The sequence below is a fragment of the Belonocnema kinseyi genome, chromosome 1, assembly GCF_010883055.1.
Source record: "Belonocnema kinseyi isolate 2016_QV_RU_SX_M_011 chromosome 1, B_treatae_v1, whole genome shotgun sequence".
In the NCBI taxonomy this organism is placed as follows: domain Eukaryota; kingdom Metazoa; phylum Arthropoda; class Insecta; order Hymenoptera; family Cynipidae; genus Belonocnema; species Belonocnema kinseyi.
The window spans coordinates 79,151,661-79,177,895 of NC_046657.1; the positions used below are offsets into that span (position 1 = coordinate 79,151,661).

Genomic DNA, 26,235 nt, shown 5'->3' on the forward strand with positions numbered 1-26,235 from the left:
AATAATTATTAATTAATAATAATAATAAATAATCCTCTTACGGAAAAGCGTTGAAATACAAGTTTTCCACGTGGTATTATTTTTAATTAAAAGCGTTTCAAGTTTTACACCTTTAGATTATATTTTGAAAATTAGATAACTTTATTAGAAAAGATTTGAAATTTTATCATTTTTACTGTAAAGCTTATAAAATGAAACAATTTTATTTTAAATATAAGATTCGCAAATTGCAATGATTTAAGATTATGAGAAAATTCCGAAAATAGAGCAAGTTCAAAACGTTAAAAATGAAATATTTTCCGAATACAATTTTCAAAATTCGATCATTTAAAATTCAAAGGAATTAAAAATGTATTATTTCTAATTAAAAACGTTCCAAATTGAAAAATTTCAGATTAAATTTTTTTTTAAACTGACAATTTTATTAGAAAGGAGTTGCAATTGTATCATTTCTAATTCAAAGCGTTTACAATTTAACAATTTAATTTTTAAATGGAAGAATCTAGAATCTGAATAGTATAGGAATAAAATTCCGAAAATAGGGCAAGTTAAAAACATAAAAAATAAAATATTTTAAGATTGGAATTTTAAAAATTCGCAACTTTTTCTGAAGATTAGCCTTTTAGTTATAAATTTGATTATTTAGTTGAAAATTAAACTATTATACTATTTTCTTATTTGACTATTTCGTAGAAAATTTACTCATGCTAGTAATTGTTAAGTAATGTGAGGCAGTTGAATTTTGCGGTTAGAGTTTCAGTCGAACAGTGTTAATTAATTAATAAGCATGTTTTAAATTACTGAATATGCCCAAGCTAGAAAATAATTTATATTTAACCGTTCAAAAATTATCTTTGAACCGTTGACATAAGGTGAACATTAAAAATGTTGTTAAAAATCATAGATTCTCCTAAATTCTTTTAAATTCTCATAAATGCTGTCATATTCTCGGTTATATAACCTAAACTTAAATTCTCGGGAATGTAATAAATCTAGTTCTGCGTCCTTGCTGTGTGCCGGATAAGATTTAGTTGAAATATTTTTCTTTACATCTTTTATTATTAATTTTTCTCTTATGATAATACAGATTCCTGGAATAATCCGAAATTCAAATTTTGATCACGCAAAAAAATAATCAAAAAAAAAAAATGCCATTTGCGCACAAACTGCAAGATACAAAAAAAGATTAATTACTTTTTGATAGTACGTTCTTGTTTTATTCGCTTCGCGCTCGATAATAAGTTACCTCGCGCTTCGCGCTCGAATATTTATTCTTTGAATTTGGAATGCTTGAAAAAAACTTTATCAAAAAGGTCTCTTTTAGATGGCAGTATTTATATGATTGTCTACTTCATTAAGTATAGTCAAAAATTAAGTTTCTCAAAGCTCTGTAGGCTTTGAGGTACGCATTCTCATCGTGACACTCGCGCTGTGCGCTCGATTTCCGTCAGATATTTGTAAACAGGTTTTGTGGGATTTTTTTTCTCGTAACTTTCGTCGTTTTTCCACACATTTTTTTTTATTTTATTTTTTTCAACGTTATTTTTCACAAATAAAACAAAAAGTACGCATTCTATCAACAAGTGATTCTTAACGAAATTTTAGATCTTTTTGGGGATAACCATTTTTGTTAATTCATCTTTTTTTGTATCCTACATACTTTGTCCACAAAATGGAATTTTATATTTTCCATTATGTTTTGTGCAATCAAAATTTGATTTTTCGATTTTTAAAGAAAATCCAAAAATTGGTTATAATAATCTTGTTGGGCTTTCAAAAAGAAATGTTTTTCTTCTCTTGATTTTTTTTCATATCGTGCGTTTTTCGGCTTCAAATTTTGATTTTCGTTTGATTAAAAAAATTTTTAAAACGCTATAATTCTGAGAATTTTCTTTTTATCGAAAAAATTCATAAGGATAAATTGTTTGTTCTTTTTAATACTATAAATATCCGTACATTGAATTTTCAAATTCTGAAAAAGTGTTCTCAAAAATTTTCAAAATGCTCTCACTTTTTGAATTTTTATCAAAAATGGCTGGTTCACGAACTCGTCCTTTCTTTGAGGACCTAAAAAAGTGTGCCAAAGATGAATTTGATTCGTCAATTTTTTCGAGAGTTATCGTGTTTACGGACGAACGGACTGCCGGACGGACAGACAGACAGACGCCATCGTGAAAACCTGATTTTCGGATTCAGGGGGTCTCGAAACGTGGAGATCCGTTGAAAAAGTGTGATGTCAAATTTCCGACAATTCTAATACTTTTTCAATCATAAATGATGAGAATGTAAAAAGTTATGTAAGCTACAAAAAAAAAGACAAAAGTTTTTCACCCAAAAAGATCTACAAATTTATTATTAATCGTTTTTTTATAGGATACGTAATTTTTGTTTTAATCGTGTAAAATAACATTGAAAACAAACCAAATTAAATTTTTCGATAATTACAAGGAAAAAAGCTGAATTGATCAAAATTATATACCCAAAAAAGATCTACTTCTTTATTAATCACTTTTGGATTGAAAGCACAGTTTTTGTTTTATTCGTAAAATAAACATTGAAAATAAACAAATAAATTTTTAGATAAACAACACAAGGTACGAAAAAATTTGACTAGACATGTATAGCAAAAATTAGAAAGAAAAAAAAGTGAGAAAAGTAGACAGTTTTTAGGCAAAGACATGTAAAAGTTTCAATTTTTGCATGTGTTTTAATAGAAAAATGCTTATTTTAGTAATTTTTTTTTTTTCTCAAAGCTTCTACGAAATCACTTTTAAATAAGTAGAGAAAACTTTAACAAGAATATGCCTTTGAATTAATTGTAAGAGATGTTTTTACTGAATTTACTTCAAGGGTTGTTTTATTATCCCTTGAACATTGAATTCGGAATATTTTTGCAAGGTTGACGTTTGAATTTATGATCAGGGTAGTTTAAACATTCCTTAATTATAGAAATAAGGGAATCGATATTTTCTACGAGATAAAGCACAAGAGCTTTTTTGATTGATATATTGATTTAAAAAAAGCACTTAGGTTAACGCTACATTTATAATATTTCGTTTTTATAGGTTTTAATTTTGTAATTAGGATTGAATTAATTGAATGCTGGAAAATTTAATTAGCAATTTAAAAATTATTACTTTTTAAGTGATTTAAATTTACTTCAAGTAATTGAAATTTTTAAGATTTTGAGCATAAAAAAGGTTTAATATCACAATATTTGGTGACTACAAATTTTTTTCATTTTAAAATGAAGTTCGTATTCTTTTAAGCCTTAACGTACCGCAGTAAACATTTTTTCTTTTTAAATATTTTCCATTTATAATTACTATTCATTTTGAAAGTTTTTTTAAGAATAATTCAATTAATTTTTTTATTTTAGAAAAAGCTGTCTAATCAGCTTTAATGTTAAATCATAATTTTATTAATAATAACAATTTAAAATTCTAGAATTTCAGAAGCTTTAATTTTGAAAGATTCAATTTAGTTTTGAATATTACATTTTTAATTTGAAATTGAGTTAAATTTAAAGATTTAAAGATCGTTCATATGTACGCCACTTTTAATTTCGAAAATTCAACATCTGATTTGAACATTTTTAATGATCCGTGTCCGCCATATTGGATCCGCTATTTTCAATTTTGAAAATCCAACATCAAATTTGAATTTAGCGACCCTACAAACCCTAATATATTCTAGCACAAATAAATGGGATCACGTTAAATAAATATATTCTGACATGTCCACATGTGTCATGATGCAAAAGTGGCACGAGTTTTTTTTTGCCCATATATGTATCACTGACAATGAAGGGGTTAAAAAACGTTATTCATACTTAGAATTTTAGATTTAATTAGCATAATATTCTAAACATTTTTAAAGAAATTTATATTTATGAAATTGTTTATAAATAAAAAATGTAATTAAAAAAAGTATAGGCATATTAATTAATTTTATATTATACTAAATTTTAATATTACATATTATAAATATTATTACATACTATACATTAATAATACATAATTTTGTCGACTAATTTTTTCTGTGATTTTATTTAGGATTCAGCCTAATTCTAAAAAAATGTAATAAATAATTGATTTTTTACTCAAGAAAATATTTTTATTTAAAATAAAAAACAGTAAAATAGTTGAGTCTTCAACTAAAACAGATTATTTTTTAAACCAAATAATTGCATTTTTAACCAAAAATATGAACTTTCTACGAAATAGTTACATTTTCATCCTCGTTCTCAACGAAATATTTGAATGTTCAAACCATAAGATTAATTTTCTACCAGAAAAGACTAATTTTAAACAAAGTACATACATTTTTACCCAATTTGTACAATTCTTCACTGAAAATGTCTATTTTAAACGAAATAGAAGAATTTTTAAATAAAAAACTTGTAAGTGACAATTTTTGACTATTCCAACAAAACTTTTGTTTCGAATAAAATGTTGCCTCATCCAACAAAATTTTCCTGTCCTATTATTTGGATTTTCAATTAAATTTTGCCTGTTCCAACAAGATTTACTAGAGCTTTCTCATTTCAAATAAGTTGGAAACAAGTTCATTCTTGCCAACCAAATTTTTTTGTTGCAACCAGTTTGTTATTTGAACCAAATTTTGCTTTCCAAACAAATGTTGACTGTTCCAACAAAATTTGGTCTTAACAACCAATGTTTGTTTGTTCCAACCAAATTTTAGTCGCTGGAATGAAATTTTACCTGTTAAAATTAAATTTTTGTTTTTACAAACCGAATCTGCCTGTTCGAATCAAATCTTATTTTCTTCAATTTATTGCCTATCTCAAACAAAATGTGCTTGTTCAATATTTGGCTTTCCAATCAAATTTTGCCTTTCCCTAAAGTTAGCTTGTTCCAAAAAAATTATTTGTTTTAAACACATTTTATTCTTCCAACAAAAGTTTGTTATTCGAACTAAATTTTGATTTCCGATAAAATTTTGCTTTCCAATTTTTTGCTTATTCTATATTTGGCTTTTCAATCAAATTTTGCCTGTTCTTAGAGTTTACTTGTTTCTACGAAAAAATTTTGTTACAACCAAAGTTTGTTGTTTGAACTAAATTTTGCTTTACAATTTTTTGCTTATTCGAATCAAAATTTGTCTGTTTTCCAACTAGAGTTTGCTTGTTCCAAACAAATTCATTTGTGTCAACCGAATTTCTTTTTTACAACCAAAGTTTAATGTTCAAAACAAATTTTAGTCGCTAAAAGAAAATATTAATTATTCTATTTGCCTGTTCCATTAAGTTTTTCTACTTCAACTAAAGTTTGATTGTTCCAAAAAAATGTTGCATATTACAACTAAACTTTTTTCTAAAACCTAAAGTTTGTTTGTTCCAATCAAAGTTTGTTTCCTACAACGAAATTTTGCCTGTTCCATCTAAGTTTTTCTACTTCAACTAAAGTTTGATTGTTCCAAAAAATGTTGCATATTACAACTAAATTTTTTTCTAAAACCTAAAGTTTGTTTGTTCCAAGCAGATTTTAGTTACCAGAACAGAATATTGCCTATTCCAAATAGATTTTTTTTTAAAGCAAAGCTTGTTTGTTCCAGCGAAAATTGTTTGCTATAACTAAATTTTGTCTGTTCCAAATACATTTTTTGTAATAACAAAAGTTTGTTTAACCCAACCATATTTTAGTTGCTAGAACGAAATTTTCTTTGTTCCGTCTTATTTTTTCTAAAGTATGATTGTTCCAACAAAAATTTGCATATTCCAATAAAATTTTTTTGTAAAACCTAAAGTTCGTTTCTTCCAACAAAATTTTGCGTGTTCCACTAAGTTTTTCTACTTCAACTAAAATTTTGAATGTTCCAAACAAATTTTGACTTTTCCAACCCAATTTTGTCATAACAACAAAAGTTTTTTTGTCTCCATCAAATTTTAGTTTCTAGAACGAAATTTTGCCTGTTCCATCTAAGTTTTTCTATGCCGATTAAAGTTTGATTGTTCAAGAAAAATTTTCCGCTTCCAACTAAATTTCGTTGTAATAGTAAAAGTTTGTTTGTTCGGACCAGATTTTAGTAACCAGAACAAAAAAATGCAAAGTTTGTTTGTTCGAACCAAATGTAGTTGCTAGAACGAAATTTTGTTTGTTCCATCTTAGTTTTTTCCAAATTATGATTGTTCCAAAAAAATGTTGCATATTCCAACTAAATTTTGTTGTAAAAACCAGTTTGTTCCAAAGTTTGTTTCTTACAATCAAACTTTGCGTGTTCGTTTTTTCTACTTCAACTAAAATTAAATTTCCAAACAAATTTTGGCTTTTTCAACCAAATTTTGTTATAAAAACAAAAGTTTCTTTAGTTGCTAGAACGAAATTTTGCTGGTTTCATGTAAATTTTTCTATGTCAACTAAAGTTTGATTGTTCCAAAAAAATGTTGCATATTACAGCTAAATTTTTTTCTAAAACCTAAGGTTTGTTTGTTCCAATCAAAGTTTGTTTCTTCCAACGAAATTTTGCCTGTTCCATCTAAGTTTTTCTACTTCAACTAAAGTTTGGTTGTTCCAAAAAAATTTTGCATATTACAAATAAATTTTTTTCTAAAACCTAAAGTTTGTTTGTTCCAATCAAAGTTTGTTTCTTCCAACGAAATTTTGCCTGTTCCATCTAAGTTTTTCTACTTCAACTAAAGTTTGATTGTTCCAAAAAAATGTTGCGTATTCCAACTAAATTTTGTTGTAAAAACCAAAGTTTGTTCCAAAGTTTGTCTCTTTCAATCAAATTTTGCGTGTTCGTTTTTTCTACTTCAACTAAAATTGAAATTTCCAAACAAATTTTGGCTTTTCCAACCAAATTTTGTTATAAAAACAAAAGTTTATTTAGTTGCTAGAACGAAATTTTGTTTGTTCCATCTTAGTTTTTCCAAAGTATGATTTTTCCAAGAAAATGTCTGTTCCAACTAATTTTTTTTTTTTTTGCAATAACAAAAGAAATGTTTGACCCAATCAAATTTTAGTTGCTAAAATGAAATTTTTGTTTGTTCCATCTTAGTTTTTTTCCAAATTATGATTGTTCCAAAAAAATGTTGCGTATTCTAACTAAATTTTATTGTAAAAACCAATGTTTGTTCCAATCAAAGTTTGTTTCTTCCATCCAAATGTTTCGTGTTCCACTAACTTTCTCTACTTCAACTAAAATTTGAAATTTCCAAACAAATTTTGGCTTTTCCAACCAAAGTTTGTTATAAAAACAAAAGTTTGTTTGCTACAACGAAATTTTGCCTATTCCGACGAAATTTTTGTTTTCACAACAAAATTTTGTTGCTAGAAGAAAATTTGGTCTGGTCCAACCGGTATTGAGCAAACATTTGAAGAGACCTCGTCTCTTTCATTCAACGTCCTCCTCTAAAACTTTCTCACTCTCACATATCCTCTGTGCAGCAGGCTCTCTTTCTCTCTCTCCCTCTCCATCTCCCTTTCTCTCTCATTCTCACAGAAAACCAACAACGACAATTCACAATAGCAGCCACCAGCACAATTCTCTCTATCCACGGGTTGCCTCTGGTACCACGACTGCCTTTCGTTCTTTCATTGGCGCTGACTACCTTCCGCTCCAAAACCCGATGTGTTGCTCTCTTGCTTGCATGCCTGTTGGTTTTGCGTGTGCTTGACTCAGAGCCACAGCGTTCGAGTTTGACGCCATGTTTTCTTTCCGTCGTCGTCGCGTCCAAAACCTGTGCCGCCTCATTTTTCAATTTTCAAGTTAAATCGACAATCAGGAATGACATCCTCCTGTTCCTTTGACCCTCGTGTCGCAAATCTTGCCACCAAGAATCTCGGCTCCGCGAAGTTTGCCGGTCTCGCCATCCCGTGACTCGTGTGAAACTTCCTGTGGATTCTGTGATTTGTGATTCAAAACCTGCTGCTGCATGGAGATTGGATAGGTTAAGTCCTTCTGATCGCCCTGGCGAAGAGAGGACCCTCCACAGAGAAAAGTGCCAAAAGTCATGGAGGAACTCCAGAGAAATGGAATTGTACTTATCAAATGTGAGTTTCCATTGTTTTTCCGTGTTTACTCCCAATACCAGTTTTTGAGGAATGTCCAATTCTCCAATCCAGGGGGTAAAGACCTAGTCTCTAGAAGTCTAGATCCTGGAACCTTGAGACCAGGATAAAGGCATTGTTTGAAGATTGGTGACATTGAGCGGCCACCTGCAAAATCGAGAAAACGGACAATGAGTTTTGAATCTGTGAATCAAGGCTGAAGAATTTCGAGTCGCATTAAGAATTGGAGAATAGAGTTGTGTCTATGGTCTATGGTTATTTTTACATTTTTTATTATAATCAGTGGCAGCTGAAACGTAGTGGAATCTATTTGTTTTCATTATCGGTTCGTTAGGAAAGAGTGTCTAAAAGTTTCCGGGTTTTGTGAATCATTTGGGAAAATACAAAATAGTGTCCTGCTCATTATCAGTGAGTGTTTGTTCTGCCTTTTTTTTCAAGATTATATGGCAGTTTAGATATCGTGGAAAAGCTAAAACATTCAATTTGAAAAATTAAAATCGTGAAATAAGAGCTGCGACTTGGCAAAAAAGATATTAGAGGGATTTAAATTTTAAAGCCCTTCAAATTTCGAGTATAAACGTGGGCAAACTTTTAATTTTTAAAGCACCCAAATTTTTGTCGAATCATAACTGGAAATGTTAAATCCAGATATTAATGTTTTCTAAATTTGACCAAATTTTGAAGCTTGGTGATTCAGGTAAGTTGAAATTTGAAGGTTTTTAGAATTACTAGAAAACATACACGCCCGCGATTATTTTTTTGTCGCACGCAATTTGAAATTAAAATATAAAATTAATTTTATTACTAAATATTTATGTTTCATAATATCTATTATTTATAATAATAAAAAAATAAAAGCAAGGACAATATTTTTGATAATTGATGAAAATTGATATCTTAACTTCAGAATTAATATAATATTTTTATGCAATAAATAAACAATCAAACTGTTGCAGTTTTTGTGAAAAACATAAACATTCGAAAAAAGAACACTAACATAAAGTAATAAAAATTGTTTTCTTATTTTCTGAATTGTTTGTTTACTGAATTCTCATGTAAAATTATGTGAATATTACGTTTTTAATACGAAAATTTTTTTTTCTTTAGTTTTTCAACCATTAAAAAAGAATTTTTTAATTTTAATTGTTTTTTAATACTTTAATTTTTAACTGCTAAAAATTTCCTTTTCTGCCACGAAGAACTGTAACGTAATATAAATTTGCTAAGGGATTCTAAATCTTGTTGAAATCAGAATGATTTTTATTTTAAAATACAAATTTTCTATGTGAAACGGCCATATGTAATTTAAAATAGTTAAAAAGCAGTTAATCTATTTTGACATCTAATCTAACATTACGAGAAACTGTTAAAGATTGTAAATCTATATTTTTTTAAATTACCGGCGAAAAACTAAAACATAACGTGAGAATCAATTGTTACAAATTGTAAAGTCTATCTATTTTTATTTTAAAATAACCGATTTCATGTGAAAAATGTTAACATAACCTTAAATTGTGCCAAAAGAATCGTGTGAATCTCTTTTAAATTTGTAATTAAAACCGCTCGCTTAACCTACATTGTGAAAACAAAATTATATTTTCTTGAAATAATGACTTTAAACATTCTGAATCTTGTTCAAATTATAATAAGTTTTGTTTTAAAATACTCATTTTTTTATGTAAAAACGCCAATGTTACTAAAAATGATGAATCTTCTTTGAGATCTAATGATTTTTTAAATAAAAGCTTGTAAATTCTATTACTTTAAGCAACAATAATTTGCTTTATATCTAATATTTTTGTTTTAAAATAACAATTTTCAACATGAAATTCCAGCGCAACGTAAAATTGTTTAAAAATTTCTAAACCTTAAAAATGTAATAATTTTTGTCTAAAACTTTAAATTTGCAATAAGAAACGTGAATGAAAGTGACAAACATAAGTTGTTGAAATTTTTCTCTTCTTCGAAATCTAATAATTTATGATTAAATTTCCAATTTACAGTTTAAACTTTGAACGCTTTTAAAATTGCAATCTGAAAAGTTTTGAATGTTTTACGGTTCGATTGCTTTGAAATTCTTGGATCTTCAAATTTCAAATTTTAATTTTCTGCTCCAAACTTTTGAAATCAGTGTTTTGTACTTCGAAAATGGGAAGCTTTTGAATTGAATTCTTTATTTTTTCAAACTTAAAATTACAAGATTTACAAAATGTTTGTAACTTTTCAATTTGGAATCGATGAATTTTAAAGCACTTCAAATGTTGAATCGCAATTTTTTCCCTTTTTTATCTCGATCTTTAAAAAAATTTTGGGTGCTATCAAAATACATCAAATAGTTTCTAAATTTGGATGCTTTAAATTTTGAATTAAAATTTGTTTACACGTTAGATTATTCAAATCCAAATGTCTTCAAATTTATATGTTTTTAAGTTCGATGATCGCAATATTTACATTTTTTCTAAAATTCAAAGGCTTTGAAATTTTAAAGCCTTACAAATTTCGATTAAGTTTTTTTTTAATTCGATATTTAATTTCTTCCCGAAGTCTGTGGTTTAAAAATTTTTACACTTTTTTTATTGGTCCGATTTTAGATTCGCAAAATAAAAAAAGTTTATGATAAAAATGAAGTGTATGGAAAAAAAAGATTATAATTTAATATTTGTGTACCAAAGTTGTAGATTCTTTGTAAACTTGCCGTTGATTTTTTCCTTCTTTCACCAAATTTAAGATTTTAGGACATTTTTAAGAATCAATCAAGCCGAAATTGAATATAAGGGTCGCTCCTCATATTATTTCACAGCATCATGACAATGAAAAAAACGTCTCTGGACGCATCCGGTACGAGAGACACGTTCGGGGTAACGATTTTAATAATACATCTGTCACGTGATTAGCTTTTTAATTTGCTGAAACTTGTAGGTATTAGCTACACAAAAAGGAAGGGACTGAATCATTCAGTTTACATCAAGCTTTTCAATTATCCAGTTATCTCTCACAGAAAAATTTTAATTGATCCCCAAAACTTGTAAAAATTTTCCTCTTATAGAAATATTTAAAAAATAAGGTTTAAAAATGAAATTTTGGCCATACATTGGTACTGAAAAAATAGAGAAATAATTTTTACGAATACCTTTTTATAATCAAAATCATAACGAAAGATCGATTTTCGCATTTTGCTAAGCATAAAGATATCATTAAAATCCAAAATAATTTGGAAAGTTCATGTAATTCTTCGTTAAATCAACCCTGGCTGGTTCAATTTTTTCAATTAAAAGAAGAAAAAACATAGCAGTAAGTGTAAAAATATGCAGTTTTTTGCGCATTTTAGTCTTTTTTTTAGTCTTTCATTGGTTTGAAAGCCCATGAAATTGTGGGTAAAATAAATCCCGGTTGATTAAATTTCAGTCATTTTTCGAGAAACCATTGCATAAAATGTAAAAATATGCAGCCGTTCAATACTTTTCAAAATTATTTGTTTTTTGCATCAACACTTTTTTTTCTTTTAAATTTTGGGAGTACTGATGGTTATTGGCTAATTTGATATTGGAGAAATTCTGCTCTGGTTAAATAGGATCGAATGTTCGATGAGCGAATAATTTCAGTTCGCTGAGCGAACATCCGGCCAATGATCAAATGCCTATTGGTTCGGAGCGGATGTTCCATCTGTACTTGGAACTAAATACTCGAGAGTCTTTGTTTACTTTTCTTTTCTGTGACAAGCGTCCCAAACCTCATTTTACAATTCTAATTCAAAGTGCCAGAAGCAGAAAACCTTTTGAACTTTAAACTAAAAAAAAAAATCTAAAATAATTAACAGTACTAGAATCACTTTTAACAAAGTAGCGTCATCATTAAGAAAAACTCTACTCATAATTATGCAGAACGACTGAATCATCGTAATCTTGAAACCTAATTTAAAAGTAGATACTTTTTTTGTTACGATGACTTTTTTAGGCCAAGTGTGAGACATTATTTTCAGGAGAAAATAAAATCTCCCTGATTTGTTGACACAGGAGAGAATTAATTTTGGTATTTCGCAAATCAGTTTTTTAAATGTTAATTCGAGAACTCTCCTCCTCACACACGAGGACCAACGCACGTGCTCAAGTCACACGAATTCCAATGAAGTCCCCACGACAGTGATTCTCATCGAAAGTAATCCTTTTTTTGCCACATTTATATTTGAGAAAATATCTTCAAATTGTAATGATGAAAACATTAGGAATTTAAAAAATTGTATAATTAGGCAAATATTGAATACTTAATTATTCTGTGAATGGGTGAATGGTACTAGAATGACCCTGATGTTCATGAATCATGAAATGAGAATCACTGTGTGTACATTGTGCGAGAGAGAATCTGCCCATATGTTTCCCCGAGATAAAAAGAGACAGAGGATAAGAGTTAATTTAGTTTCAGAATTTGTCTATGTTTAAGGCTGCGGGTTTGCTCTGCTGGAGTGACAATTTCGCGACTCTCACACACTCTGACGTCGAAATTACCCAACTCTCTATTGTCAGGGTTCTCTCATTATACATAATGTGCGTACGTACGCAGATAATGACCCAATACTCAATGCTAATCTGACAAATTGCTACTAGCAAAATATAACTGATGTTTCATCTGCAAAACATTCGATACCTTCTTATAGTCTATATCATTACGAAAAATCGATTTTCGCGCCAGGATATAATGCGATTAAAACTTTGAAGTACGCTGTATTGACAGAAAATAAAGATATATATGATATAAATCAGTATGTCGAAAGCTTATCAAATTCTGAGTAAAATGGTCCCTGATTTCTCCGATTTGATCAATTAAAAAAAACAGCAAAAAGTATGTAAGGAAAATGCGTAAATATAACGATTTAAAAATATTTTTTCATATCTTTTTTAAGTTTGAAAGCTGCAACGTCCAGCTTTATTTTCCTTTACTTTGTTGTGTTTTATTTACTAACTGTGAGTTGTACTCTGTATAATGTGCGAAAAGTATATAGTGCGCGAAAAACTTTGAACTGCTATATATTTGCAAATAATGAAGGTATATTGGAAATACATAAATAATTTGAAAGTTTATGAAGTTCTGAGTGAGATGAACTCTGGTTGATTGAATTTAATCCATCTAAAAAAGAAACATAGCAGAAAGTTTGTAAAAATTGTGTTTTCAAATTCTAATGCTATCGTTTAACACCCGAGTCTCTTTAATAGGATGACATAACTTTTATTCTACGAGTGTTTGTCAGCCTGTGCGTGCCTATGCATATGTATGAAATCGACACTCGTAAAAAGAATCGTTGTAGGCGTGCGTTTTGCTCTCCTCGTGTGTTATGTGTTGTGTGTCGTGTGGGCAGTTGGTGCAACGAGAAAGAGTCAAGAGACCATGAAGCGACTTGAGAGAATAGTATTGGTCGTGTTGCCTGCCCAGCAGGTCGCATTGTCGCCTTCACTTTCAATGATTCTTTTTTTTTTGTCATTTAAAAAAAGCATATAAAGTCTAAACTGTCCAAAAAGCCGCGGCGTGCTAGTCAATTGAGATAAACATGAAAATTTTACCCAAATAAGGTTGTCAGTGCCTCAAAAGTGTTTTATGCATAAAAAAGTGCACGAATTGACTTATGATTTTGAATCTAAGGAAAAAAATTTGTGGCACGTGTGTAGTGCTCATGTTTTTCACAGTGATTCACTCTAAGGTTACTAAGCACGAAATTTTGCACCGATAGTTTCTGTTTTGTCTCTCATCGACACTTTGTTGTACTCCGTAAATCGACTTTTTCACCAGAAAAGGTAATTTTGCGAGCTTGGGATAAAGGAAGTTAGTGGCAATAAAGAAACCGGTTGGATTTATTGCTCCTTTGACTTTGCATTGGAAAACTTCCTACAAAGAATGCGCACTTTACAAAAAGTGTTACATTTATTGAATTAAAATCTTTCAAAAGCATTGTAAAGTAATATACATGTGAGGCAATCGTGATTTACATGTTTATTTATTTATATTCTTCTGACGTGCAAAGGTCTTCTCGAATGAAGAATAGATTTTCGAGAAGCATACAATGACCGGAAAAATTTTAAGTGGAAGGTATTTGCAAAAAATAAAGATATCGGTAAAATCCAAGATGATTTCGAAAGCTTAACAAATTCTGTGTTAAATGAACAGTCATTGGTTTAATTTGGTCCATTTTTCCAAAAACCACAACGGAAATTATAAAAATATGCACAAATTGTCGCTAATTTTTCAGTTTTATTCAATATCTTCTAACCGGTTCAACATTTTTCTAGTTTCTTTTTTTAAGTTTGAAATCTGGGACTTCCTACATTCCTTTTGCTAATATTTTTTATTATCTTGCCTTGAAGTAGACCGATTTGAAATCAAGTTTCTAATGTATGGCGAGTAATTCTGCTTACATGTCTTATCACAACTTTTTGGAATCTTCAAATGAATTCAACTAAAAAGCAGCTGATAAATAGATTTATAAAAAATTTATTTAAATATTTAAATGTATAGACAATTTTATATTGATCTGCATGTAAAAGAATTGCAATGAGAGATTGAAGTGAGGGAGTGTGATAATCTCCGTGGGGAGTTGGTTCTTTGGCAACGACCTCAACGAGATCAAAGTGTTTCGACGCTGGGGTTCGGGGACGAGCGTGTGAGCCATTATGAGCTATTCGGGATACTATACGGGACGGCAATCGGTTCTTATATTCTCTTTAACGCGCATTATCCTCCCAACTAGAGGGGGAGCAAAAAGATACATAGAAGAACTACGTATATAATCAAACTTTACTACGCTCTTTTATAGTGAAGCATATGACGCATTTACGGTAATTAATTCTTGCCACTGGATATAACTATATTTGACTACATACACACACACATATATATATATATATTTTTTTTTTTTCTGTATGTTGAGTGCCAATAGTGTCGGATAAAGTACTCGAGTGAAGTAACTTTTGTATGTATTCGTGTGGCACTGGGTGTAATGAGAGGAAACGTTGCACTTGATAGACTCTGAAAAACATGCTGATTCGAAGTAAAGCTGATGTTATCGCCTTCTCGGGAATTACATTTAATATGCTCTTCAATCGGATGCTAATGATTTATCATCTCCTTATCAAGCCAGTTTCATTGGGAAAATTCTATTCACAAGCATACTTAGCAAGACATAGTCAAAATCAAAACGAAAATACGATTTTTTGAGAAACATATGATACGCGCAAAACTTTAAACTTCAATATGTTTTCTGAAAATTTAAATCTATTTAAAATGCAAAAATATTCTGAAAGCCTATGTAATTCTGAATAAAATGGTTTTTGATTGCTTCAATTTTATCCATTTTTCAAGAAACCATGATTGACGAAAGACTAAAATATGCACCGATTTTCGCGCTTATGAATTCTTATTTTGATTCCTGAACAATATTAGAATTTTTCCACCTTTTTTAATGAAATGCTTTGACTTTGACCTTAGAGAATATTTTTCTTATTCTAAGATGGATTATTTATCTAACGTCATTGAAGTCTCAGCTTCAAGACTAATGCAAGACGAGTCTAAACAAACGATCTGGAAATCGTCGAAAGAAAAATGGGAAAAAAATAAAAAGGATGATTCGTGTCGAGGCGACATCTCGATTTTTTTCCCTGGCCTCGAAATTTGTCGAGATTCGAGGTTGAAAAGATTGACTTAACTCAGCTCAGTGAGATGCGTATCTTGGACGAGCACCTTTTTTTTATTCTTGTCCTTTTTCCACCACGAGAAACTCTCCGGCCTTGTAACGCTTTTAATCGTGCTTCCTGCAATACTCTCTTGGCTCTAACAATTTAGCAGAGAAGGTGCAATCAGTACAAACGACGCATTTTTTCCACAGGTTCACTGACTCCTCCACTTAAAATAGTTTTGGAATCTAGTCAATCTTGAAAAACATTTTCCCACTGTGGCAATTGTTCCTCTGGGATGTAGAATATTTAAAACATTTATTTGTGTAGAAATCAGGAGGAAAAAGCGATTTTTGAGAAACATATGTGAATATATTTCTGAAACGGTTTCTCTGCTTTGTTAAAAATCTATTATCGGTAACTCGAAGAAAATTTGAAAAGATTATGAATTTTTGGGCAAAATTAGACCTGTTTGACTTAATTTTATATTTAAAGGTAGGAAAAAGTAGCCAAAAGTGCATTTTTTGTGTCCACTCCTAGGCTGTTTAAATTTTCTATTCTTCTTGCCTGCAAGCAAGTTATGTTCAATTGATTTGAGGGGTGGATGGGAATTAGCAAAGATAATTATTATGGGAACAATGTCCGAGCATTTCCTCCCAAAAGCGGAAGTGGGAGAGATTAATTATGGACCGGGAAGATACTCGACATCCGGAAATATCAATGAGCATATTATTTACTCTGATCCCGTATAGGTGGCTCTGCATATTTGTGTGTTGTGTGCGTGTGAATTTATGACTGTCGTGGATACTCCTAACCTAGTCGTCAGCTACCCACACAAACCAGATCTGCATATATAGCTAAAATTGAATTCTTCAACCCGGCTGCACCAGGTTTTTCCAGTTATCTCGAGCAGTTTTTCTTTTACAGCCTATTATGTGGAACGAATCGCCTTTAAAAAAAAATACAACTGCATTCTACGCCTATTTAGAATGTAGTAACTCCAAATCTCCATATCTTTTTCATTTTTCTCTTCTATAATTATATTCACAATTATGTTAAATTTTTTTAAGCCTACCAACGTGAAATGAGATCTTGGAATTTAAATTTCCCGCCAAAATCGCGATGCCACACTTACAACATAACCTCTAATTTCAGCCTCACTTAGGTGCGAAATTGGAATCCGGAAACGAGAAAAATTGAAAATTTCTAGAAAATTAGAAAAATATAAATTTGTGTGCAATTTTCAGACTTTACACTCTTTCCTCTTTACCTCTTTTCCAATTTTTTAAATGATACCTCTTAATTAAGCTTTTTCAAAGTAACATCCCCCTTTTCTATTTTTTTTTTTCCTTCAGAATTCATATATTTCATGTTAAAAATTCTACTATCTAGATGAAAATCTTACTATTTTCTCAAAATTCAAGTACTTGGTTGAAAGTTGAACTACTTTGTTAAACACAAATTTTTTGATGGTTGACTTTTTACATTCGAGTTTTTTTTTTAACATTAATTTGTCCGAGTGAAAAACTCAACGATTTCATTATTGTTCAAAAATTAAACTTCTTACAATTAGTTGAATTACTTTGTTAACTATTCTTTTTATTTGTTGATCATTTATCTCTTTGGTTGAAAAAAAACTATTTTGTTGAAAATTCGTTTTTTTTTGTTATTAATGTTGTTGACTGAAAATTTAACTATTCCATTAATTGGTTAAAAATTGACCGTTTTTAGTTGAAATTTTAACTACTTATTTGGTTTAAAATGAACTTTGTTGTTGAATATTCATATTTTTTATTTAAAATTTTTCTTTTTAGATCGAACATTCTATTATTTTGTAAGGAAATTATCACATTTGGTTGAAAATTGATTTTTAGTTACAAATTTATATTTTCCCTGGAAAAATTTAACTACTTTGTAGAGAATTTGCCTTTTTGTTTAAAAATTTACCAATTTAGTTGAAATGTTTTTTTCTTTCTTGACTTAAACATCTTTCTCTGTTAAAAGTTTTAACATTTTTTTCTATAGAGAATTCAACTACTTGGTTGAAAGTTGAACTTTTTTTCTAAAAATTTATTTTTTATTCGTTGGAAATTCATTATTTCAGTTGAAAATTTATCTCTTTGTTTTAAATTTAACTATTTTTATGTTATATCGTTTTTTTTTTGGTTGAAAATTTAATTCTTTGAAAGAAAAATTTAATTACTCTATTTTTTGTTAGAAATGACAGGGTTTAAAGTATTTCCCTTATTTCCCTGCATTTCTTCTTGTTCAAACTGAACTGTTTAGAATTTAAGTAAAACTTGAAAGATGAAATATTTTTTCGTTGAATCTATACAAATGAAATGTTTTGAAGCTGAATATAATAAAGTAAAATGGTCTATCTGTCAACATTGAAGATTCTTTGGATTAAATTTAAATAACGATTTTCACGATGTTAGACATATATTATAGTAATTATTGTTCGATAAAACCAAAATTCTAACAAGATTTACAACTAATAATAACATTCTTCGATTGACACACATTTAATAAGTTCTAGAGTTCAAATAATTTTTAATAACTACAAAAAACCAAATTTTAACAGTTTAGGAAAATTATAGTGTAGTTTTGAGTAAATGTAAAATATTTTTTCTTTAAATATACATTACATGTATTATTTATTGAAATTAAAGATTTATTAACATTTAAACAAACCGAAACATCTTTTTCTTCAAGGTTCTTTGATCTCTTATGGTTTAATTTTAAATGCCAAGTCAAGTATGCTTTACTTCGTCCATTTAAATTTTTGTAATAGAATCTGTTTTTAGTACTTACTCAGTTTCAAATTGTAAACATTTTTCATTATGTATTTTTAAATAGTTTCTTTTTAATATTGTAAAATAAAAATTCAGTGTAAAATATCTTAGGAGCTCAAACTTGAACTGTATTTAATTTAAATTTGAGAACATTGGATAATTTGTTTTCCAATTTACATTAAAAGCATTAATTATAATATCGATGAAATAACATATTGGACAGAAATATTGAGTTTTATGCTTATAAGAATCACGACTTAATTAATAATGAAGATGTTTTCAGAAGAGAAAATATAATTGATATGAGATCGATTTAAATTTTAACACATAAAAACGGTTTATGTGACAAAATTGATGTTTTCTCGGGTTTTTTTTGTGTGTCGTGAATTGATTTTAAATTACTTAAGACCTACATATATCCAGTTTAAAAATTAATTATTTACGTGTAATAGCAGAAATAATTTTAAAAAATAATTTAGCATTATTGTAATACAAAATACAAATTTAGAATAAAAGTTTTTTAAATTTTATTTCTTTTAAGGTAATATAAATCTAATTTTCCTAAAATTCTTAAAATAGTTGAAACATATTTCTGAACATTTCCGATACTTAAAAAAAAAGTTTCAACCAAAAAAGATTGTAATTTTACATCAATAACAGTTGAACTCATCCTAAAAAGATGAATTTTGAACAAAATAGTTGATTCCTTTGCAAAAAAAGGTTAATTTTTAACCAGTTACGTTTTTAACCAAAGAAGTGTAAATTTTCACCAAAGGAGACAAATTTGATACAAAATAATTTCTACTAATAAGATTTTATTTTCTAAAAAATGTAATCATTTAAATTTTGATTAGAATATATTTTTATTTTAAATCAAAAACAGTTAAATCCACCATAGAAAGACGAATTTTTAACAAAATAATTAATAAACTTGAATTTGTTCTGAAATTTTCTTTAAAATCTTTCCCCTTTTTTATTTTGTAGGAAATCATTTGAAATTTTACCAGGAATCTTAAAAAAATATTTATTTATTATCTTGAAACCTTTTAAAATTCTTGAAAAGATTTTTTTTCTTCAAAAATCTGTATTTTATTAAAACTTTTTGAAATCTTTTAAAGTTTCAATTTATTTTACCATTTTTTCCAAACCTTCCAAATATTTCTTAAACTTACTCGACTTTTTTCTAATATTTTGTAATCTTGCGAAATTGAAAATTTTTGCTTCATAATCCTCTTTTTTTTATAATTTTAATGTTGCAATTGTATGCTTTCTCGGTTGTTTTTTTTTTTGTATCGCTGTGAAACGATTTTCAACGTCTCAAGTATATCCAACTCAAAAAAGAATTTTTTAATGGCAGACATAATTGTAAAATCATTTAACATTATTTAAAAACTATACAATGTCTGATGAAACATAATTTCTTCTTCTCTAAACGTAAAGTAAATATTTAATCTTTACTCTATAATCTATTAATTTAATTTTTGAAAAGTGAATAAATCTTTAAACAATTAGTTCAATTATTAATAACAACAACATGAATGTTTAACAATTAATGAAATAGTAGAAACTTTAACGGGAAAAGTTAAATAATAAACAGTTCAATTTAACCAAAAGAGATACGTTTTCAACCGAGAAAGACCAAATTGTAGAATTTTAAAGACAAAAAGGCGAATTTTCCACAAACCTGTTTAATTTTTCCACAAAAAAAGATGACTCTTCTACCATAAAAGACGAATTTGCAATCCATTAAGATGAATTTCCGACAAAAAATTAAAATTTCAATTAGTTGAATTTTCTCCAACAAAGTACAAAGTTTAACCAAATAGTTAAAACCAAATTGAATTTTCTTCTTACATAGATACATTTTCAATGAGATGGTAGAATTTATCAGACAGAAAAGATTAAAATTTAACCAAAAACAGTAGCAATTTTAGATGAAAATAGAATTTCCGTGCTGCTTATTTAAACAATCACATCAAATTTTCAACCAAATAGTGGAATTTTCAACTACAAGAGATACATGTTTATAAAAAAATAGAGTAATTAAATTTTCCAGTAAAAAAATTACTTTTCAACCTATTCAATTGAATTTACAACCAAGAAGATAAATTTTCTGAAAAAAAAACGAATTTTCACAAAAATACATACATTCTTAATCAAATAAAAATTTACTTTCAAACAATTAAAATGAATTTTGATCCAAGAATATTAATTTTCAACCAAAGAAGGTAATTTATTAACAAAACATACGTTTTTAACCAAATAGTTGTATTTTCAATAAAATAATAATTAGAAAAATTAAATTTTCTGTTTAAATAATTAATTTTCAGCCAAAATAATAAATTTGTTATTAAAATGACGAAGTTTCAACTGGAACAGCTGAATTTTAAACCAAAGAGATCAATTTTTAACTAAACTGATGAATATTTAACCGGAATAGTTGAACTTTCAACAAGGAAACTTAATTTTTACACACAGAAAAAAGAAAGAATTTTCAATAAAGTACATGGACTTTCAACTAAAAGATCAATTGTAAACTAAAAATGTAATATTTAAATTATCATTTAAAAATTTATTGAATATTCAATGAAAATAGTTACATTTTCAGTTTAAAAAATAGATTCGTAAATTTTGAAGCGAAAAAGACGTATTTTTGCGAAGGAATTTAACATTTCAACAGAAAATTATATTTATTGTCGAGAATGATTAATTTTCAACAAACAAAGATGACTTTCCTATCATAAAAGATAAACTTGCAATCCATTAGTACGAATTTTCAACAAAAAATTCAATTTTTAATTAGTTAAATTGTCAAGAGTCTAGAATTCCCGTTTTGCTTATTTAAGCAATTACCGCAGGTGAAGAGTTTAACAAAGTCATAATTGGGGTGCCCAGCGACCTTGAAAACCTGGAATTCTCCTTGAATTTTTGTTAAAACCTTCATAACCTGGAAATCTTGAATTTGTTCATTGTTTTATAGATTACAATGTACAGCCTTTAATATTGTGAATAATTCTACATTTTTTTTATTTAATCTCCGCTATTATAGAATGTTAAAGTTTTCTTTTTAGTGATATTCAACTTACAAATTAGAAAAATTATTAGTTGAAAATATTGATTTTAATTTAGAAAAGTTTAACTAAGATTTCAAATAATTCAATTATTTGAACGAACAAAAAAGAATTCACAAACAAAAATTTAAGAAAAATTACCACAAATATTTCAAAAAATTTGATAACGGTTTCAAATACTTCAAACAGTTGATCAAGGTTGCAAGGATTTGAAAGACGTGAAAAAGCATGTACACGCGATTCCAGAGATTTCAAACAATTCCAAATATTTTAAAAATGTCGAAAACATTTTAAAGGTTTTAGTAAACCAGTTTTCCAAGATTACAAATGATTTCAGACATATTAAAATATTGTAATGATTTCAAAATATTTCAAATATTTTAAACGATTTCAAACATTTCAATTATTTAAAAAGAACACAAAAGATTTCAACGAACTCACAACGATTTCCAGGACAGTTAATTTATTTTTTGCCCGGGAATTAGACAAATTTTAGAGGAAGAAAAATCTTTCCAGCTTTGATTTCAACCGTTTTTGAAATAATTAGTTGAATTGTTATCTTTTTCAGTTATGATATCATTCAGTTTAGAATGTGTAATTCAAAAATCTTCACTTGAAAAATTTTCCTTCTCAATTTTGAAGTGTACCTACATTTTAATTTAAAGAATTTTAAAATGCTGTTTTAAAGATTTAGCAATTAAAAATTAGAAGCGTTTAACATCGAAGATTTTTTATACCCATTTTTAGTTAATCAACTGTGAATATAATTTAATTACTGAATTTTAAATCATTTAAACTGACAAAATACGGATATTCCTATCAAAATTTGGGTACAAATAGTCCACAGCCTAATTTAAAATCAAATATAGATTTTGGTAGATTTCCAAAAAAAAATTTAGAAGCTTTTTAAAAGTTTCAAAAGGCTTCAAAAATAATGAAATAAAAATTTCGTGGCAAAATTGAAAATGATTTTTTTTATTTAAAAACATTAATTTTAAGAGAATATTTTTAGAAATTTAGAAAGATTTACAAAATTATCAAAAATAAATGTGGAAAATTTAAGGGAATTTTCATTTTATTTGGCAGGATTAAAAAAAAATATTTTCAAATAAAAATTTGAAACATTTTCAGTATTTTAAAAATAAAAATAATTTAACTTATAATTTAAAAGTGTCCAGCTTATAAAAAAAAACTCCTTCAACTTTTAATATTTCTAGCTTGAAATTGCTTAAAATGATATAATTTTTTAAAAGTTTTGAAAAAGTCTTCAATTTAGAGCATTGAAAATGATAACATGGATTTCGATTTTTGGAATTGAATTTGAATCTTTGAACTCTATAACTATTTACAAAAGTTTAAAATTTTTAATTTATCAGTTTAACTGAATTTTATTTAAAATTATCCAGTTGAAAAGTGTTAGTAACTTCCATTTTATAACTGTAAATTATTGATCATTTGAATGCAAAATTCTTGAATTAAAAACCTGGAAAAACTTGACTTCTTGACCTGGAAAACCTGGAAAAGACCTTGAATTTCGTTCCTAAGAATCGCTGAACTTCCAGAACATGTTCCCGCATGTTCGTGAAAAGTCGCCCTATTTTCTCAATATATCAGCTAGTCATTGGAAGGTACTGATTTTTCTACTGTAATAAAATAGTTAAATTCTTTCTAAATTAAAATTCCTACACTTTAATAAATGATTAGTGTAAATTAACCATAAATGAATTATTCACACATTGAAAGTTACAGATTAGATCAATGAAAATAAATGATTTAATTATTAAAAATTTCTCATTATTTCATTTCAAATGATTTTGTTTAGATAATTCAAAATTACTAATTCAATCAATCGACAATACTGAATACGTTTATTTATCAGTATTCATTTCTAAAAATAAATCTACATGGTTCAAATTTGATCTTTTTGGTTGGATTTGACTGTTTTTTAAATATAAAATAAAAATATTTTTGGGCTGAAATTTTAGATAAAAATACACCTCTTTGTTTGAGAATTCAACTATTTTATGGATATATATTTTTTTAATTCAACTACTGATTTTAAAAATTACTTTTAAAAATTCAGTTTTTTGTTTAATATTTCATCATTTTAATTAAAAACTTATTTCTGCAGTTGATAATTTCACTTTGTTAAAAATTCGTTTCGTTTTGTTGTAGAAAATTATTTTTTCTTATTTAAATTAAAAATGTTTTTGTTTGAAATAAGAACCGTTTTTTATTACAAATTGAAATCTTTCAGTTGATCAATTAATAATTTTATAATTGGTTGAAATTGGAATAGTTCTACTTTGTTAATCCTTTGAAAATTCATATTTCGGTGTTGCAAATTTAATTATTTTTTTAGAAAGTTTCTCTTTTCAGTTTCAAAATTCATCTCTCTTGGAATGACTTTTCATTCAAAATCAGTAATTATAAATTAAATATTCAAAACTTAAAAAAGTTGTTCAATTTTGATATATAAATAACAATTTTGAATATCTATTATTCTTAGAAAACATTCGAGTATAAGTGGAAGAGATATTTAGAATATTTGGAAAAATTCAAAATAAATTTAAAATTCTAAAAGGTTTTTAAATAATTTAAACAATTGACCAAATTTTCAAAAATGAGTTTAAAAGATTTTAAGAAATTTTTCTTTAATTCAGCAGAATTAAAAATAAATTGAAAAAATTGAAAAAAGCATGTAGATGTTTCAAGATTTTGACATAAAATTTCGAAGTATTTTAAGAATATTTAAACTATTTAAAATTAAAATAATTTTAATTTGAACAGGGATTTTTCAATTTTTTATAAATTTATAGTTGGAAACTGTAATTTATCAGGAATAATAATAATTCTTACTTGGAACCGGGCATTTTCAAATTTCATAAAATTCCGCGCTTGTACTGAAAATTTTCGAAAAGGAAACAAAAGTTCGAATTGGAACAAATATTAAAATTATGAATTGAAACAGGGGACTTTAGAAAAAATTGAATCCTCGGTTGAAAAAAAAGAATTTTCGAGAAGAATTAAAATTCTTGATTTGAACATGGATTTTTTCAACAGAATTTTATTTCTGAGTTAAAATAAAAGAATTAAAATTCTGGATATTGGGTATGGTTAAAGTGCGATACGCCACCTTGTGACAAAAATTCGAACTAGAAAGAATAGGCACGATTTTAAAGATGCATTTTAATTTGTTTAATATTTCATAATTTTAATTGAAAACTCATTTCTGCAGTTGATGATTTCACTTTGTTGAAAATTCGTTTCGTTTTGTTGTGAAAATTATTTTTTCTTATTTAAAATAAAAATATTTTTGTGTGAAATAAGAACCGTTTTTAATTTCAAATTAAAATCTTTCAGTCGATCAATTAATTATTATATTTGGTTGAAATTGGAATATTTCCTACTTTGTTAATCCTTTTGTTCGAAATTCATATTTAAAAAATATCATTTTTTGGTTTCATTTAACTGTTTTTTGTTTTAAATGAAAACACTTTTTCTTTGAAATATTTGGTATTAATTATTAATTTTTTAGATGTTAATTTTTTTGTCTACTGATCTAAATCCATTTGATTAAATATTGATAATCTTAAGATTGTAAAAAAAATGTCTCTTATCTCCACTGGGTTTAGATCCCAGCGTAGATAGAGACGGAGATAGAGATCAAGTTTTGACAGCATAAAAAAATAATGGAAAATCAAAAATTACATTTTTTCATTCATCAATTTCACAGTATTTCTAAGACTCTCAATTATGTTAATGTATTTTCACAACAACAAAAAATTAATTAAAATAATAAGTTTTTGGTTTCATACCTAAAGGAGGGCCGCACAGTGGGGAAAAATGACTTTTTTAATTCAAAATAACGTACAGCCCACAAATATTCACCGATTTGACCCAGAAAGTTTGAAAAGAAGCTAATAAGATTTTTAAGAAAGTTATTGAGTCTGATTTTTAAATTAGGTTCTCAAATATTTTATAAATAAACAATTATGACGAGAAACATGGCCATTTCTTCTATTTGACGTTCCCGGTGCTCATCAATAACAGAAAAATGGTTGAAATCGCTTTAGTTACATAGAGTTACATTAGTTAAGGATATTCCAATATTAGACAATTTAGAAAAAGAATGTTCTAAACAAATTATTTGTTGAAAAAATTTTCTTCTACAATTTTCCATAAATATACTTTTTTTCAAGTAATATTGCAAGAAATTTGAATGAAAACAATAGTATACAATAAAATTTCTCTTATGATTATAATTGTTTATATTATAAACGAAGTTAATGTGTAAATGTAGTAATCAGGCATTTTTCGACAAAAATATTCGTTGTTTTCGATGTAAATATTTTTAAGTTAGTAAATTTGTGATAAAGTTTAGCAAAATTCATAATTAGTTGATTAATCTTATGATTTTTTAAATGAATTTAATAAACAAAAGCATTATTGGGGCATTTTTCGTTAGAAAAATTCGGTTTTTTCAATGCCCGTTTTTTCAGTTGGGAATTTCATGACAATTTCATCATCATTCATAATAAGTCTGAAGAAAAACTCATTTTTTTTCTATGTAAACTGTTTTAATTAGTAAGTTCACGATAACTTCAGCAAATTCATAATTTTTTTATCAATTTTATGATTTTTTTAAAAGAAATGCATTAATCAGGCATTTGTCGACAGA

At 27.4% G+C, this 26,235-nt stretch overlaps 1 protein-coding gene across 2 annotated transcripts in view; it reads left to right on the top strand.

Moving 5' to 3' along the window:
- LOC117171618 (rho guanine nucleotide exchange factor 10-like) overlaps positions 1-26,235 on the top strand; it is a 107,160-nt gene that overhangs the window by 40,712 nt on the left and 40,213 nt on the right. The window contains exon 1 of one of the 2 annotated variants that reach the window (XM_033359105.1): positions 7,656-8,015. The exons of the other annotated variant lie outside the window; for it this stretch is intronic. Coding sequence (XP_033214996.1) covers positions 7,976-8,015 — 40 coding nt within the window. The 5' untranslated portion in view covers positions 7,656-7,975. Of the gene's footprint in view, positions 1-7,655; positions 8,016-26,235 lie in introns of those variants that run through there. 2 annotated transcript variants of the gene reach the window in all.